Source organism: Podarcis raffonei, chromosome 9 (genome assembly GCF_027172205.1).
Source record: "Podarcis raffonei isolate rPodRaf1 chromosome 9, rPodRaf1.pri, whole genome shotgun sequence".
NCBI classification, from domain to species: domain Eukaryota; kingdom Metazoa; phylum Chordata; class Lepidosauria; order Squamata; family Lacertidae; genus Podarcis; species Podarcis raffonei.
This window is the reverse complement of record NC_070610.1, coordinates 51,584,507-51,602,253: the sequence shown is the minus strand read 5'-3', so window position 1 is coordinate 51,602,253 and position 17,747 is coordinate 51,584,507. Positions and strand designations below refer to the sequence as shown.

The 17,747-nt window shown below is 43.3% G+C and overlaps 1 protein-coding gene across 5 annotated transcripts in view; it reads left to right on the top strand.

Moving 5' to 3' along the window:
- SPATA5 (spermatogenesis associated 5) overlaps positions 1 to 17,747 on the top strand; it is a 145,257-nt gene that overhangs the window by 586 nt on the left and 126,924 nt on the right. For 2 of the 5 annotated variants that reach the window (XM_053403465.1, XM_053403466.1), the window contains exons 2-9: positions 1,753 to 1,877; positions 3,814 to 3,971; positions 5,025 to 5,083; positions 5,963 to 6,598; positions 8,691 to 8,820; positions 9,124 to 9,180; positions 11,103 to 11,226; positions 11,616 to 11,871. In XM_053403465.1, the coding sequence (XP_053259440.1) occupies positions 1,753 to 1,877; positions 3,814 to 3,971; positions 5,025 to 5,083; positions 5,963 to 6,598; positions 8,691 to 8,820; positions 9,124 to 9,180; positions 11,103 to 11,226; positions 11,616 to 11,871 (1,545 nt within the window). Of the gene's footprint in view, positions 1 to 331; positions 710 to 1,752; positions 1,878 to 3,813; positions 3,972 to 5,024; positions 5,084 to 5,962; positions 6,599 to 8,690; positions 8,821 to 9,123; positions 9,181 to 11,102; positions 11,227 to 11,615; positions 11,872 to 17,747 lie in introns of those variants that run through there. The other 3 variants (XM_053403467.1, XM_053403464.1, XM_053403463.1) reach the window with 3 other exon arrangements.

Sequence of the window (17,747 nt, the reverse complement as noted above, 5' to 3'; positions counted from 1 at the left end):
TTGCTACGCCGGTGGCAGTGAGATTTGTTTGCGTGGGATGGGGGGGGATATTGTTGGGTCAGGTTAGCCATATTGAGTCCTGTGCTGTGGGTGGGTTCTTGCTGTTGTTGGGCTGTGTAGGATTTCTTTAACTATGAGATGCAAGGTAGCTTTCCTCTGAGGCGGAGTCGAGGGGCGGCGCTGAGAGGATTCAACTCAATAGTTCTCTAAAAGAGTCCCATTCGCGCATCTTAAAGATGTGCTGATCCGTGGCATTAACTTCTTTAAAAAACAACAACAACAGCCACACATTTTATATATATATAAAATGTTGCTGTTTCAAAGCGTCTCGGGGAAAGGGACCCTTATTGTATCGCTTTTACCATTGGCGCCTATGTGCTTCCACCATTCCTGTCCCGCATATGGAGGCGACCAAGGCTTGCGATCGGGTCCGGAAGTGGGAGGTTGCGCGGGGCGCCGCTCGGCCGCCTTGCAAGCACAGCTCCTCTTTGGGCGGCGCCGGGCTTCCTCGGGAGAGAAGCATCTCCGGCTCCGTTGCGCCGCCTCCCGCGTGCTGCCCTCCTGCCCGGTGCCATGTCCTCCTCCTCCAGGAGGAAAAGCAAGGGGCGGCCTCCCCACCCGGACGCCGCTTCCCCGCTTGCCCTGCGGCAGGCGGCTCCCGAGGCTCCCGGCACGCTGAGCTTGGCTGCTGCAGAGTTCCTGAGCAAAGGTAAGGCTGGCAGCCCTGAGCTAAGCGACTCAGCTGGAACCGCTTTTCCTCAGAGGCGTCGGAGTCTCGCATGTGGAGCTTGTTTAAAACAACTACGATTAGCGAAGCGAGCATGGTTTGCTTGCATCCTAGATGCCCCTCCCTGCTCCTGTTCACAGCCACCCTGGGAAAGTGGGACGGGCCCACGATCACGCCCTGAGCTCCATGCAAATGAATCCTGGGCGCCCACCCACCCCGTCTAAGTTCAGCGCTTTCTCAGCTATGCCACATTTTCCCTCTGTCTTGCAGCTGTGTCCTCGATCCTCCTTTTCTTTAATGGGGAAGCAGAACTTCCATCATTTAAGTTGAGCGAGTTGTAAATTCCTATGCCGCTCTATAGTTCCCAAAGAGGAACTCCAAAGAGCAACTCGAGTTTTGTGTTGCCTCCGACACACAAGTTTATACGGTGATTGCAAATGTGTCGGTTTAACACGCAGGAGTCTTTCTTCATTGGTATCTTGAAAACACTCCCTTCCCACCTTTGGTGTGTGTCAGATGTGTGTGCAGGAAAAATCCACGTTCCTACTCGTTATGACCTGTAAAGCCTCAGTTCTGTAAAGTGGTTCAGAGGAGACAAGTGAGGGAGAGGCAGGTTGCTTATTTATTTTCCCAGATTGATTTCCTTTCCTCTAAGAATCTCAAGGCTATACTGCATGTGTTCATACAAACACAGCCAAGGTCCATTTAAAACAAACATTTGTAGCAAAATCTTACCATGTATCCAGCACATAAATATCCTAGAGTTTTTCTGGTTGCTTGCTTTAGATATTGATTCTTTGCATAAACATTTTTGCCCTTTCATATTCTGTTATGGGTGATTGTGAAGGCCAATAGTGTAAACTACTTTTGATACAAAATTAGACACAATGATTTCTGTGACAGCGCAGTCTGTTACTCATAGTAATGTTTTTCTTTGGGGGGCGGGGATAGATTTTGCATGGCTAGAAAATGTTGCTTGAGCAAATGATAAATCACAGCACACGTTGTGTCTTCTTTAATTTTAGCAGATGACAAAGTCCCCAAAAGTTACAGAAGATCTCTTGTGCAGCTGGCCCTCAACAACATGAAACTGGCAAATATATGCATAGGCCGACCAGTGTTGCTCACCAGTAAAAATGGAAAACAAGAGGTGATGATTCTTTTCATGTTGAATTGTTGGGGTGCGGTGGTGATGGTGGAAGAATGATTATGCTAAATCGGTGGGAAGCAATTAAAACATGCGTTGAGCCCTTCCATGGGATTTCCTGGGAGAAGGCTTGGCTGATTTCAGAGCTTTACGTTGAGAAAGAAATTTCTGATATTGGGGTGTGATGCTTTTAAGCAAGTGATCAGTCCCTCAGAACTTACGAAGTTCTCTAGGTGTGGGCAACTTTTCACCCTCCAGATGTTGTTGAACTTCATTTCCATGGGCTGAGCTAAGTGAGCTTGATTTTACTGTTTTAACTTTAGTAAAACACTTTGAGGGTTGTTGTTGTTTATAATCAGTGTACAGTGGTACCTCAGGTTAAGTACTTAATTCATTCCGGAGGTCCGTTCTTAACCTGAAACTGTTCTTAACCTGAAGCACCACTTTAGCTAATGGGGCCTCCTGCCGCCGCCGCGCCACCAGAGCATGATTTTTGTTCTCATCCTGAAGCAAAGTTCTTAACCTGAAGCACTATTTCTGGGTTAGCGGAGTCTGTAACCTAAAGTGTATGTAACCTGAAGCGTATGTAACCCGAGGTACCACTGTATAAATTTAAACAAACAAACAAGCCTTGCTGCAGCATTCTGCACCACTGCAGCTTCCAGAACAATTCCAAGGGAAACCCCACAAAGAGCAGATTACAGTAGTCCAGTTGCTGCTGTTACTCATTTATTTCATATAATCTATACATTGCTAGATTATTAAAAACAACAACCTCAAAGCAGTTTACAAAAAGATAAGGCGATACAATAAAATAAAAATGTTTGCAGCCCTACTTTCAAACCTACAGAAGCCAAAATACTAAAACAGATTAAAATGACCTCAACTTTCTGGGTAGGCTAGTCTAAAGAAGAATGTTTTTTAGAAGGCTCTGAAAAGGGTAAATTGAAGGCACCTGGTTGATCTCAATAGGCAGGGAGTTCCATAGTTGAGGTACTGCCACACAAAACGACCGAATTCTCACAAACATGGATCAGGCATTATGTGGCACATGTAGTAGTGCCAGTTCTACCAATTGACATGGAATTTGTTGTTAAACAAATAGGAGCCTATTGCAAATTACCAGAGATTTGTCAATAGATCCTGCCCTCTCCTGTACTAGAGGCAATAAAGGCTACGCTATTATCTCCAGCACTATGATTTCCTGGAGCTTGTGTTACAGAAAGGTAGCCATGTTGGTCTGCCATAGTCAAAACAAAAAATTTTTTTTCCTTCCAGTAGCACCTTAAAGACCAACTAAGTTAGTTCTTGGTATGAGCTTTCGTGTGCATGCACACTTCTTCAGATACACTGGAGCTTGTGGAAAGTGATGGTACAGGGAGGAGAAGGAAGGAAGGAAGGAAGGAAGGAAGGAAGGGAAGAGTTGATGGAACTCAAGTCTCTGAAGCAATTTCTTGGAAGTGTTGTGGCCTTTCTGGTGAACTGCAATTTCCCATTGCATCCAGAATGGAATCACATGACCCTTGCACCTCCTACCCACAAGTAAGGGAAGCAGCGCAGTGCTGTTTTTGCATCTTCGCAGTTTCTGGTCCAAGAGAGCCCAAATGTAACCAAAGAGAGAGAGAGACCTGGAATATATACCAAATGCTTCTCGTCTTTTCCCATATTGCCTTTTAACCGGTGAGATCACTGGTCCATGTAGCTAAGGATGGTCTACTTTGATTAGCAGCTGCTCTCCAGGGTTTCAGGTGGGACATTCCCAGTCCTATCTGGAGATACTGGGGATTGAACCTGGTACATTTTGTGAGCTATGTTCCTTGCCCCTGTTCGTCCCTCCCCTGTGCTCACTGCCCCCCCTGCCCCCCGCCAAAAGCTGAGGATTGAGAGGAGCAGTTTAAGATTTGTTAACTGCTGGTTCTGTGTGTTATATTTTGGATAGGTTTGTACTGCATGGCCTGTTGCCGGCTTTCCTGGTGGAAAAATTGGCTTAAGTGGAATTACACAAAAAAATCTGAAAGTGGGACTTGGTGAAACAGTCATCGTCGAGCCTGTGACTGGTGCTGTTATGCAGGCAGAGGACGTACATTTGAAGCTGAGGTATGTTGAAAATATATGCATTTTCTCCAGTCTTCCAATGGCCAAGACAGAACACACCCACCGCACCCCTCCCTATGGCTTCTCTGGCTTTCGAGAGCCGCCTGGGGGGCGCATGCAGGGGGAAGGAGTGGGGGAACCCCATGGCACTAGTGGAAGTCCTCTTATGAGTGTCTGCTAGTGGGACATGTGAGTTGGATCCAGCCCATTGTCTATTTTAAACTATGGTTGAATGTAGGGTGTGAACTGGTCCAAGAAGTATTTCCCGAAGGTAGATTTGTAGAGGTGGGCGTATTGATTTCATATACCTGACACGCATAGGACATAAGCTGACTTTGTTAATGGGCGACACAAGGGAGTTACTGGAGTTGGAATGCAGTATTTTGGTGTCACCGCTGCAACCTTTTGTCTCTCTCATGGTGGTACAGTGGTACCTCTGGATGCGAACAGGATCCGTTCTGGAGCCCTGTTCGCATCCTGAGTAGAACGTAACACACGACTGCGTGTCTGCGCATGCGTGGGTCATGGTTCGCCACTTCTGCGCATGCGCGTGACATCATTTTGAGCGTCTGCGCATGCGTGAGAGCAAAACCCAGAAGTAACGTGTTCCGTTACTTCCGGGTCGCAACGGAGTGTAACCTGAAAACGCTCAACCTGAAGCATATTTAACCCGAGGTATGACTGTACTGCATTTCTGACAGCACCAAATCCTATCACACAGTCAGAACGCAGGAAGCTGAACCCATCCTATATTATATGTTTGGAACCAGCATGTCCCATGTTCTGCAAAAGAGAGATCAATATAACTACCTTTTTTTAATATAACGGAAACAGAAAATTTACTTAGGCTGCAGTCCTCTGCTCACTGACCTGGGAGCAAGTCACAGTAAAGTCAGTGAGACTTTCATTTGAGTAGACACGTGTATGATTGTCCGGTTAGTTTCTTATGCTAGGCTACACGTGGTTGTTCTTGAATTACACTTGCTTTAGCAATAACTTTCTATTCATCTGTTATTATTGATGTGGGTAATATAGTGCCATGTTGTAATTTTCCAGGAGCGAAGATGCTTGCCTTAATGTGGAAGAGTTGACTGCCAGTCTCCTAAGAAATCTAGGTATGGGTTTTAATCTATTTGTTCTTGGTGTATTATGCCCTTCTAATCACTCTTTCTTTCTTTCTCTCTCTCTCTCTCTCTCTCTCTCTCTCTCTCTCTCTCTGAAATGCTAAATGATACATTCTGTTCTAATGTTTATAATTGTAAAAACTAACAGAAAATACTGCATTTCCTTTCTTCTCCCATATTGTCACCCAGCATGTGAAAAGTTCTGTAGGTAAGGATTGAGTCTTCAAATAGTCAATACATGACTCTGGTTTAATGGTAATAGAAAGAATGGGAGAATTCAGAGGATTTGAAACTTCACACTTCAGCCACACCATTGCCTATATTTCAAATTCCTTTATTTTTATATTCCTCCACCTTCCTTTATTTTTCCATTTCCCATTTTTTTAAAAAAGCTTTTATTTATTGAGAATAAGAAAAATAGCAAGGGAATATACAATTAAAAAACAACATTATCACCATTCCATCTGATTGCCACATGCATAATACTGTGAGAAGGCAAAACTAATATAGAAATACAGAAATAAATTGCACATATTGCACCAAAGGTAAGACATTGTGTTTGATCTAGACTACCTATGGGAGGAACTCTGTCCACTATACAACCTTGGTGCAGGGGGGCAGCTTTTACCAATTTCCTCATGTGGCACCTGAAAAGCTGTTCTGGAAGGCTGGGAATCTTATAGAACAGAGTGGAAGGCAGTGCTGGTGGGAAGGTGGAATTAGGGAAAATAATGTTTTCCTCCAGCGGGAGTCTCTCCTGAATTTCTGTCGCACAGCTGGATTGAAGCATTTATTTACACTGTATCTTTTAAACACGAACTGCTGGGGGGGGATGTTATGTTTTAAGATCTCCTGTTTTGTTTCTTATAGATGGAAAGGTGGTTTTACCAGGAAACCTCCTGCAAATCACTTTCTATGGCCGATGTTGCAACCTGATGGTTACAAAGGTGAAAGGAACAGACGGGGTTTTGCAGGAAATGGAGGACAGTCCTGTTTCAAAGCTAGAACAGAAATCATCACTTGATACCAGTGATTTTGACTTATCTGTGCAACTTGACAAACTACTCATTGAAGACAGTCAAGAAGGAACATCTACCAGCACTCCATGCAAGCAGGTGGATCACAGTTTATCAGTTAATGCTTCCATAGATCCCATGGTGTGTAAGGAAGAGATTTCTGGTTCAACACAGTTATTTGGTGACCATGTTGCAGCCTCTCCTCCCGTACCTGAAACTACCAAGTTAAAAGGTGGCGAGGTCTGCATTCCTGCTGAAGGGTTACTGCAGACTAGTCAAACAGGAGCATCATTGAGCTCTGAGCCATTTTACTTCATATCTTCAAGGACTAGGATAAGTTTCATTGAACCTCGAACTAAAGAAACGGAAGAATGTAATCTGGAACCGAAGGTTACTTACAGTTCTATAGGTGGACTCGATAACCAGCTAAAAACCATAAGAGAAATGATTGAACTTCCCCTGAAGCGGCCTGGCCTGTTTAGAAGTTATGGTAGGATAGATGTGAATTAGATGTCTTATTAACAACTTGCTATTAAATATTTGCATATCTTTCCCCTGCAAAGAGCAGTGTTCTTTCTGCCCTGATGATAGATCTTTTGCTGCTGCCTATAACTGATTTTACTCGCTGTTCTGTTATACCTTTTCAGGCACGTAAGGTAATGGAATAATCTGTTCAGGGTTTTGCAGAGTGGCTTAAGAATGTGGTGTCTGTGTGGATGGCAATGCTTTTTGTTGTAATAATTAATGTGTTTTAGCATCTTTATTATTTTGTAAGATCAGGATTGCAGTTCGTTTTCTATTACGTTTTTATTGTGTTTCAGTGGGCTTCAGTAATCAACGCTATCTTTAAACTATACTTAGTAACTTAAAAAAAAATCTGTATTGTACAGCATTGTAAGCTAACATTGATATGTAGGCTGTAAGTACTACAGTTGTGCCCAGCACCGGAAGTAAATAAAAGTTACTTCTGAGTAGGCAGAGTTAGGACCGCACAGTCAATATCAGTAGAAGAATTAAATATGTGCCTGGCCCGTTGAAAATCCATGGGGCTCCAGTATGAACTTTGGCTGGATTCTGTTGGAAGCTTGTAAGGCTTCAGAACAATTGCAATGCAATCCTGTGTCCCTGTTCTCTTGGAAGCCTGTCTCATTGAGTTCAACAGGTATCACTGTCAAGTAAGTGTGCATAGGATTGTAGCTGTGTTGTAGCAATTTTATTCCTGTTTAAGTCTCACTGTGTGAAGTAGCGCTTACTCCCTAGCAGCTGGGATAGCTCAGTTGGTAGAGCAGGAGACTCTTAATCTCAGGGTTATGGGTTCGAGCCCCACATTGGGCAAAATATTCCTGCCTTGCAGGGGGTTGGACTAGATGACCCTCATGGTCCCTTCCAACTCTACAAATTCTACGATTCTATGACCTGTCTTTTCGACTTCAGTCCTAGCACCCTAACCTTGCTTTTAGAAGTACTGTGTTGCCAATACAGTGGACCCTCCGGATACGAATTAAATTCATTCTGGGCGTCCGTTTGCAACCCGAAAAGTCCGCAGGCAGAGGCACCGCTCCTGCGCATGTGCATGGTGCGATTGAGCGCTTCTGTGCATGTGCGCACAGCGAAACCCAGAAGTATACACTTTCAGGTTTGCTGCGTTCGTAACCCGAAAGTTATGTATCCAGAGTGGTACGTAACTAGAGGGTCCACTGTACCAGAAAGAGTGAGATAGCAGATTTGATATCTTTAAAGGGTTTTTAAAAGTTGAGGCAGACCTGCTTTTTAATGACATAGTTTTCAAAAGGCTCAAATGTACAGCTGTTGTTTAAAATTGTTCATAGAAATGTGCAGTTGAGATATGTACCGTATTTTTCGCTCTATAGGACGCACTTTTCCCCCTCCAAAAATTAAGGGGAAATGTGTGTGCGTCCTATGGAGCGAATGCAGGCTCCTTGGCTTCAGCGATAGCAACGCGAAGCCTCCAAAGCGAAGAGGGAGCGCTCCCTCCACACTCCGGAGGCTACGCGTTGCTTTCGCCGAAGCCTGGAGAGCGAGAGGGGTCATTGCGCACCGACCCCTCTCGCTCTCCAGGCTTCAGGGATAGCTGCCTGAAGCCTTTGGAGCGCAGCGCGAGTTCCCGCTGAGCTCCGAAGGCTTCGGGTTCCTTTTCGTGAAGCCGGGAGAGCAAGACTCTCCTGGCTTCACCAGAGAGGGAGAGCTGCGTGGCGCCCCTTCAGTGAAGCGGGAGGAGAAATGGAAGGGGCTCCGTTTCTCCTTCCGCTTCGCTGAAGGGGCGCTGAGCAGAGAGGGGGAGATTTTTTTCTTCTTGTTCTCCCCCTCTAAAACAAGGTGTGTCCTATGGTTGGGTGCGTCCTATAGAGCGAAAAATATGGTAGTTGGAAATATTGCAGGTGTGGGAGATCTCATTGCAAAAGTTGCAAGATGCTAGTGTCTTCATATACAGTTAATGGTATTTTTCAGAATCATTTGTATTTGTCACTACAGGAGTAGTTGCATCATTATCATTATTAATTTTAAAATCTCTGCCAGTCCATGAAATGTGATCTCTTCCTCTTCTATCTGACTCATTAAAGGAATCCCCCCTCCACGAGGGGTGCTTCTCTATGGTCCTCCAGGAACAGGGAAAACCCTGATAGCCAGAGCAATTGCAAATGAGGTTGGGGCTCACGTCTCCACCATTAACGGCCCAGAAATAATAAGCAAGTAAGTCTTCCTAATTTATTTATCCTTGCTTTGCTTTTTCCTGCCCTCCAGCTACAGTTGCTGTTTTGTACCTGCTTAAAACAAAACAAAGACCCACTTAAGAGTGGCAGTATTTTTTTGGAAAATAGGTCACTTCTACATCCGTCAAGAGAAATGAAGGAATGATTGATTATCTGTTTATATGGAACCGTTTATACAGCGTTTAAGTATATGTGCCCATGGGGAGAACTGTGTGAATAAAATGCCCAAGTTTTTGTAAACAGACCAAAATAAGCAGCTAAATGGTTTTTGATTCTGTTGCAGGTTTTACGGTGAAAGTGAAGCCAAGTTGCGACAGATATTTGCCGAAGCCTCCTCACGGTATGCTTGTGCTCTCTTGGGGAATTTTTTTTTTATTCTAAATGGTTCAGTTTGTTAGCTTCCAAGCCCAGGACATGAGATTCCTGGTTTGAGCCCTAGAGTCTCTGTTATAGCCTGTGAATTCTTAGAGGCTTGTGAAATTTTGTCTAGTGACCAGGGCCAGAGGTGAAAGCAGAACAAAACATGTGAATGTTACCTTTGTGTGCTAGGCGAATTTCTACACACTCTCACACACCCCACTCCCTAGGCAACGAAGAGGCATTATTAGAGATCAAGAACACATTCTAGCCAGGCAGAAACACTCAGGGAGGGTTCAAAGTCAGGCTGATTAGGGGCATGGCCTAAGGAGAGAGGAGAGGAAGTGTAGCCAGAAGAAGGACCATATCCCAGGGGCCAGATAGAGTGTCACAGAGGGCCACATTTGCCACACACCCTGGGCCTGACGTTCCGCACTATTGTTGCATAAGCCTGTGTACTAGATGAGTTAAAAATACCTGAAGCCGCTGTTTTTATTGGAAACTCAATAAAAATGATTTAAAAATAAATAAATACTGGAAGCCTCTTTGTTCAGGTGTTAAGCTACGCCTCAGACTATTTTTAGACCAGAATTGAATTTGCAGGTATCTCTATTTATGAAGTTTACACAACGCTCCTATACGTGTCTACCTGGAAGTCATCCCATGGGAAAAAATGGGCATTGTCTCTGCATAACTGTGCTTAATATTGTGGGTTATGAGAGCTGGTATACCATAGTGGCTAGAAGACTGAGCTACAGTCCAAGAAGTTACCCATTTGAATTTTGCTAGGAACTTAATTGGTAGCTTTAGTCAAGCCAATCTTTCTTGGCTTCAGTCCTACCACCTGCAGTCTAAGGATGATAATACTCACCTTCCAGGGCTGTTATAAGAATATGTGAAGTGCATTGATCACTCAAATGTACTATAAAAATGGAATTTAGAGGTATACTGTCTCTGTACAGCCATCATGACTAATAGTTGTTGATAGATCCTTCTGATAAAAAGGCTAAGAATTTCAAAGCTGAATAAAAGACTTTTCATCCAATTCATTTGGAACTTATTGGCTTGTTTTTATTACACATATGCTGATAAATAGAACTTGGCATTTTACAAGCATTTATTAGTTTGGAAAAAATTATAGACTGCTTAATCAAAAGTGTAAAAAATACTTTATATTATTAAATTAAATTAAATTCTATTAGCTGTTTGTTCTTTTGCTTCAAATCATTTTGTCCCATGTGTGGTTTGACTCTCTGCTAGAATTCTGGCCTATTATCAGGTAAGATTTCTGCCCTGTATTTTGATTATTTGGTCTTATCATTAGGTTATAAGAAAAGTCTGAGCCTTTGACATTTGAATAATCTTGTCTCAAATTATTTACCTGTTGCATTTTAGCTTGGATTGTTTGGAGCTGGGAGCTGAGAGTTGGTGGTTAAGAGTGCTGAGAGTTCTCCTCAAAGAGCTACAATTCTCAGAATTCCCTGGGAAGAGGGACTGATGGTTAAACCACTCTGGAAGTTGTGGCTCTGGGAAGCAAATTGGGGTTCTCCTAACAACACTCAGGACTCAAAATGAACTGCAGTTCCCATATTTCTTTTGGGAGAAGCCACCTTTTGGGGGAAATGGTATACATGTTTTCGCTTCATACTTCAGGATATTTTGGGCTGTGCCATGAGATAAACTTCGCTTCAGTTCTTTGCCCCATTTGTGGGGGGTTATGAAATGTTACAAAACATTTCCTATGGCTAGAGGTGTGCCATGATTTGGTGTTCTAACTAGCCGATGCAGAATTTCAATAACCATTTCAATGCTTTAAAGGGAGAGAGTGGATGAGATCTATCTGGCTGTGTCTTCCTAATGTGCCTGTTTCAAGAGACATGTTGCTTTCCATTATTTCCTTTTCAGCCGCCCATCCATTATATTTATTGATGAAATCGATGCACTCTGCCCAAAGAGAGAAGGGGCACAGAATGAAGTTGAGAAAAGAATTGTAGCCTCCTTATTGACACTGATGGATGGCATTGGATCAGTAAGTAAACTACGATGGAGTTACTGGCTCTGGGGTGGGCATGAAAAAATGATTGTGTTCATACAGCTTACCTTCCTGTGGAATTCTTTGGCGATGCATTGGTAAATTTACATATTACAAAAATAAAGCCTCTTTTCACTGGGACTGGGCTCATAAATCTTATGTGTCCTCATCTGTAATTATTATAAGGTAATGGTATTCTGTAAATAGTGTGAAAAGCACTGCATAGTTCCAGGATAGCATGCATAGAATTTCGCCTTAGCCTGAAAGCTAAGTCTCATGGTTGAGTGGACATATAAACCTCAATCTCCTATCCCAAAGCACAGTGCTTTTGATGATACCACATTGTTCCTGAATTACAGTGAACCTGTTTTGTGTTGGTCATTCAGGAAGGCAATGAAGGGCAACTCTTAGTACTTGGGGCCACTAATCGCCCCCATGCGCTGGATTCAGCCCTGCGCAGACCTGGTCGCTTTGATAAGGAGATAGAAATTGGGGTTCCCAACGCTCAGGACCGACTGGACATTTTCAATAAGCTTCTGAACAAGGTTCCTCATTCCCTGACGGCAACAGAGCTGGTTCAGTTGGCTGACAGCACCCATGGATATGTAGGAGCAGACCTAGCTGCCGTGTGCAAAGAAGCAGGTGAGCTATAAACACTTTTGTATCAAATAATTAGCTGAATGAGTGTGTAGTTCTTGTCAGTGAAGACAAATTTTAATAAGCAAGGCTGAAAAGAAGGAACAGTTGTTCATTATCCAGTTTGTGGAGGTCATTTTGATTGTGTTTACTGTACTGTAATAGTCAGTGAGAAATAATAGGTAAAGGTAAAGGTACCCCTGACCATTAGGTTCAGTCGTGGCCGACTCTGGGGTTGTGGTGCTCATCTCGCTTCAATGGCCGAGGAAGCCAGCGTACAGCTTCCGGGTCATGTGGCCAGCATGACTAAGCCGCTTCTGACGAACCAGAGCAGTGCATGGAAACGCCGTTTACCTTCCCGCCAGAGCGGTACCTATTTATCTACTTGCACTTTTGACATGCTTTCGATCTGCTAGGTTGGCAGGAGCAGGGACCGAGCAACGGGAGCTCACCCCGTCATGGGGATTCAAACTGCCGACCTTCTGATCGGCAAGTCCTAGGCTCTGTGGTTTAACCCACAGAAAGAATACAATACATTAAATAGGACTTTTCCTTTTAAGGAATGTAAACTTTGTTCAATTGTGCGTTTGCTCATACTTCCTTAATATTGCAAAAAAGACATTTGTTGTCTGGTTTTTGTGACATGCAAATGTATTTAAATTTAACTGATTGTTTAAACAGCAAATCATCTGTCAAAAAAACAGCAACAATTGACAACCTTCTTAACATTTGAATTATGTTTAGGGGACATTTAACTCACGTGACTTTTCTGAACATGGTGTTTTGTGTCCAACAGACTGCTAGGGTAAACCCTCTAATTAAGCAGACTGTGGTACAAATTAAAAAATAGGTGTGGCTATATTTATTTTGGACAATGCAGTACTATGCTGATTTGAAGAGTATGTAAGCTTATAGATTACTGAATCAGAAAATTAGGAGTAAGTCGCATTGAGCTCAGTGGAACTGACTTCAGATTGAATGCGCATAAGATTCCACTGCTTATTTTGTGTAAAGTGAACAGTATTTTATTACAAATGGCAATAACTTCAATAATTTCAGTGGCATATTTGCAAAGCTTTGGTATTAAAAAGTGAGCCCTTCTGTTGTGCGCTTTCTTCATCAATTGTTATACTAGGGTGACATCTAGTGGTGGAATAATGGTTTCAACCAATCTAAACACATCCACTAGCTGAAAGAAATTGCTTACAACTCTATGAACAGAATATTTAGATTTAAGAGTCTAAAATAATAAAGAACCTGAAATAATTGTATGTATAGCTTGCTTCACTGTTTTGTAAACCTAGGCTATTAGTGTATTCTGTTATGAAATACGAAGTCTCCTGCCATTTAAAAAAAAATTACAGATGGTAAAGTTTCTTAATAGAGCTTGTTGTAGAATGTTTTCTTCAAGAAGGTGTTCTTCCTTCAAAAACCAGTTTAGTCATTGGATGGATTTGTTCAGATTTGCTTTATAAAACATAATTTATGGAGCAAAGCATCATTGTCTGCATAACTAGGCGATGATATATCTCACTATAATGTTTAAAAACAAACTTTTTTCCCTTTAAATAAAATGAGCTTCCCTCTATACAAAATCCTTCTCACCATTTGTATCCATAAGATTGATAAGAGCTGTTATATATACCACTGCAGTGATTTTGTATCCAGGTATAATTTTTGTTGATGCTCCCTTACTTGGCCTTTCGAGAGAGGAATAGCTCACTTAATTGCATTTTTTCTGATTTCGTGCAGATTTTTTTTTCTTGAATTCCTGTAAAAGGCAAGACTACAGTAAACCATACCCAAATAAAATCTTTTACTGAATGATAACTTGTGCATTGCAAGGAAACATACTGTCAAAGAAGACATTTCACTTTCCTCTAGCTCTTCTACATTATGCCATTGCCCTCTGGGAAACTCAATTTTCTGGGTCCTTTACGGGATGCATGTCTCACCATAAATAGAGTATTGTCTTCTCCAAAGCATTTCTCTGAGCTCTGAACGCCTCGAGTACAATCTTTTGTTGAAAGGCAAGTATTCCAAAAGATTGAGATGATAAAAGGTAAAGGTAAAGGTACCCCTGCCCGTACGGGCCAGTCTTGTCAGACTCTGGGGTTATGCGCCCATCTCAACTCAAGAGGCCGGGGGCCAGCGCTGTCCGGAGACACTTCCGGGTCACGTGGCCAGCGTGACATCGCTGCTCTGGCGAGCCAGCGCAGCACACGGAACGCCGTTTACCTTCCCGCCAGTAAGCGGTCCCTATTTATTTACTTGCACCTGGGGGTGCTTTCGAACTGCTAGGTTGGCAGGCGCTGGGACTGAGCAACGGGAGCGCACCCCGCCGCGGGGATTCGAACCGCCGACCTTTCGATTGGCAAGCCCTAGGCGCTGAGGCTTTTACCCACAGCGCCACCCGCGTCCCATTGAGATGATACCCTTACCTAAAAAGAAGGCTGCTTCCTTTCTTAAGCTTGGGTCTTCTTCTTCTTCTTAAATGATGTGTATTCCACAACACTTTTTAATGGGGGTGGGGGGAGACAGTATTAACTTACAGTACTATGCATTGCGGGAAAATATTCTTGGAATTAATTGTTTCCTAGCTTTCCACTGTTTCCTGTTTTGACTTGTTCTGAAAAGTTACTGGGTTGGAATATTTTCAGAATGCTCTGATTTCTACTGTCTAAACAGTTGCTACCACTCTGTGGTAATACGTCTCTGCTCTTCTTAGGAAGCGGTACCCAACACGGTGCCCTCTAGATGTTCTTGGGCTACAGCTCCCTTCATCCCTGACCACTGGCCATTCTGGTAGAAGCTGACGAGAGTTTTATTTCTCTAAATGTTTATAATGCTGCAAAGGGAGACCTCCGCTGTATTTCAAAAACAGCATAACAAATGGCATGTTAGCTGGGCAATGAGGATGTAAGTGGAATAAACAGTGTTGAATGTTTTAAAGTGCCTAGCAACATAGGCTTCCAAATATAGAAATTCCTTATAAATTTATCCTTCTAAGGCTGCCTGTAAGTTTCAGGCAGGATTGATTATGAATGTAAATTTATTTTTCAGGAACTGAGAAGGGTCATCTTGTTTACAGTGAAAGGGAATGCTGGCTCGAAAAATGCTAGCGCTTATCTTAAAAGATATTGTTGGCTACACTGTGCAGACTTCTTAAAAAGTTACAGACTCAAATACTGAAAGGAATTGCGCGTGATTTAAACACTGAGGTTGCAGCTGGGTATGGAAGATGCTCCATCACAATGACGTGCTGAGAATTGCTTTTGTTCTGTGGTACATCTGCAAAGTTTGGGTTGGTTTTTCCCGTTGACTGCCCTCTCAGGGACTTCCCTTTGTATGCTAGTCCATGTCTCCACATGTTCCATGTGTGCACCTTTGTGGGTGTTTGTTCCCCGTACAGAACTGCTGAACTGTCCTTTAACCTCCCTAGAGTTCAAGTTTGGGCTTGAGAGTGGGACAAAATCAAGTGGCAGTGGGACAAGTTGTGCTATCTGCTGCTAAACAATATATGTTACCTTAATACAGTGGTACCTCAGGTTAAGTACTTAATTCGTTCCGGAGGTCCGTTCTTAACCTGTAACTGTTCTTAACCTGAAGCACCACTTTAGCTAATGGGGCCTCCTGCTGCTGCCGCGCCGCCGGAGCCAGATTTCTGTTCTTATCCTGAAGCAAAGTTCTTAACCTGAAGCACTAACTCTGGGTTAGCGGAGTGTGTAACCTGAAGCATATGTAACCTGAAGCGTATGTAACCTGAGGTACCACTGTACTATTATTACTACCACTAACTAAAGAAAACGGAAATCAAGGGCTGGATCTACACTGACCTGTTTAGCATTAATTGAACGATAGTACATATGTCGTTCTGAAACGTCACAGGGCATGCTTGTAAATTAAAGCAGTTTTTATCCTGTTTTATCCACGTCAAAATGCTGTCTCCCTGGTTGCTCTGCAGCGCCCTCTGGTGTCACATTTTAATGATGTATCATGAATGTTAAAACTAGGATGTCATGTATCCATATCAAAACCATTCCTTGACCCTCCCTTACTGTTAAAAACCATGAGTGTAGATCCACCCAAATTTAAAATCCTAGGCAGCCTCACTGGGTAGCCAGTCCCACTGAGCTTTGTAGGTCTTAACTTCTAAGTAACAAGCACAAAACAAGTTTTAGATCCCTGAAAGTAAGTATTGCTGGAAACTGCCGAGTTTTTCCTAGGCAATTACCGTATTTTTCGCACCATAGGGCGCACTGGACCATAGGGCGCACCCACTTTATAGGGGGGGAATCAAGAAAAAAAATCTTTCCCCCCCCAGCCCCAAAGAGCAGCGTACAGGCTGCACACAACCTCTCCCTGCCGGAGGAGTTGCGCGCAGCTATGGAGCAAGCCAAGGCAGGGGGCAGGATGGATCCCGCTCACTGTTTTGGCTTCCCCTTTAGCCCCGTGCAGCCTCTCCTTGCCAGGAGACGCTGCACAGAGCTTTCCTGGCTTTACTGGGAGGTGGGGGGATTCCCTCACCTCTCCCAAAAGCCCGCAGAAGCCGCGCAACCCCTTTAAAGAGATCGCAGCTTCTCCTGGCTTTTCTGGGAAGTGAGGGAATTCCCCCACCTCCCGCAAAACCAGCAGAAGCCGTGCGCACTTTAAAAGGGCTGCATGGCTTCTCCTGGCTTTTCTGGGAGGTGGGAGAAGGGACTGATGCGGCCAGTCAGTCCCTTCTCCCTCCTGTGGAAAAGCCCGCAAGAACGCACGGAGCTTGTGTGCGGCTCTTGGGGGCTTTTCCCACCTGCCTCCCCCCTGCATTCGCTCCATTGGACGCACACATTTTCCCTTGCTTTTTAGGAGGGAAAAAGTGCGTCCTATGGTGCGAAAAATACGGTACTTGGGATGGGCTTAAAAGATAATTTTTTTTGTCCCTCATGATGTTTTATAAATTTTCATCCTGGCTGCAAGGAACATGAGTGCTTGCATAACTTGCAGATAAAACCACAAGCATAGAAATGACTTCTACAAATTATTGGTAGCCTGTTCACAATCTGGCAAAGACCTGTTAAATCTTGAAAATGAAGTGAACAATCGACTTTTCTCTCTCTCCTCGGAGGTAACTTCCTGATACACCACTGCCTGTGTGTCCACATGCAAGGCATAATGGCTTTTGTTGACCAAAGCTGTAACATATGCTTGTGGGTTATTTTTAAGAACATCGGTTTGGAGTAATTGCTTTTATGTAGAAGTAGTTACATCTGGATGTTGATGCTTGAGGGAACATGTGTAAAACAAGATGGAACATGCTGATCTTCTGCTTGCATCCAGAAACAATCCCCCCAGCCCTTTCTTAAATGGACACTGTGATGGAATTAAGAGAAGTCAGACTTGGGCTGCGATGCTAAATATAGTTGCTCGTCAATATAAGCTCCACAGTGGAACTCTCGTCTTTCCTTTTCATTCATTTGTTCCACATATGTTTTCAAATGTTGTGTTTAATTAGACTCACACACATCTAATTATATATTTTTAGTTATGTTTGCTTGAATTTTGGCTGATAATTCTTTTTCCGCTTCATATCTGTCCCTGTCAGTTAGCTTTCTGTGAGAAGCGTTTTGTACAGTTCTTCTGAAACTCCTGATGGCCAGCTGGTTGTCTGGCATTTCAGAAGTGCTGCAGAAGGGGACTTTTGACAGTTATCAGTCACCTGATGTTGTTATGATGTCAGGTGATTGACAGGTTTGTCAAAATCAGCCTGTGGGGGAAAGTTGAATGGCTGGCCTTTTATAAGAATACTTTCCATCATAATTACAAACCCACTGTATGAGAAAATTGCACTTTTATATATTCTCTAAGTCTAAATCTATTTTTTATTTAGGTTAACTTTTAGA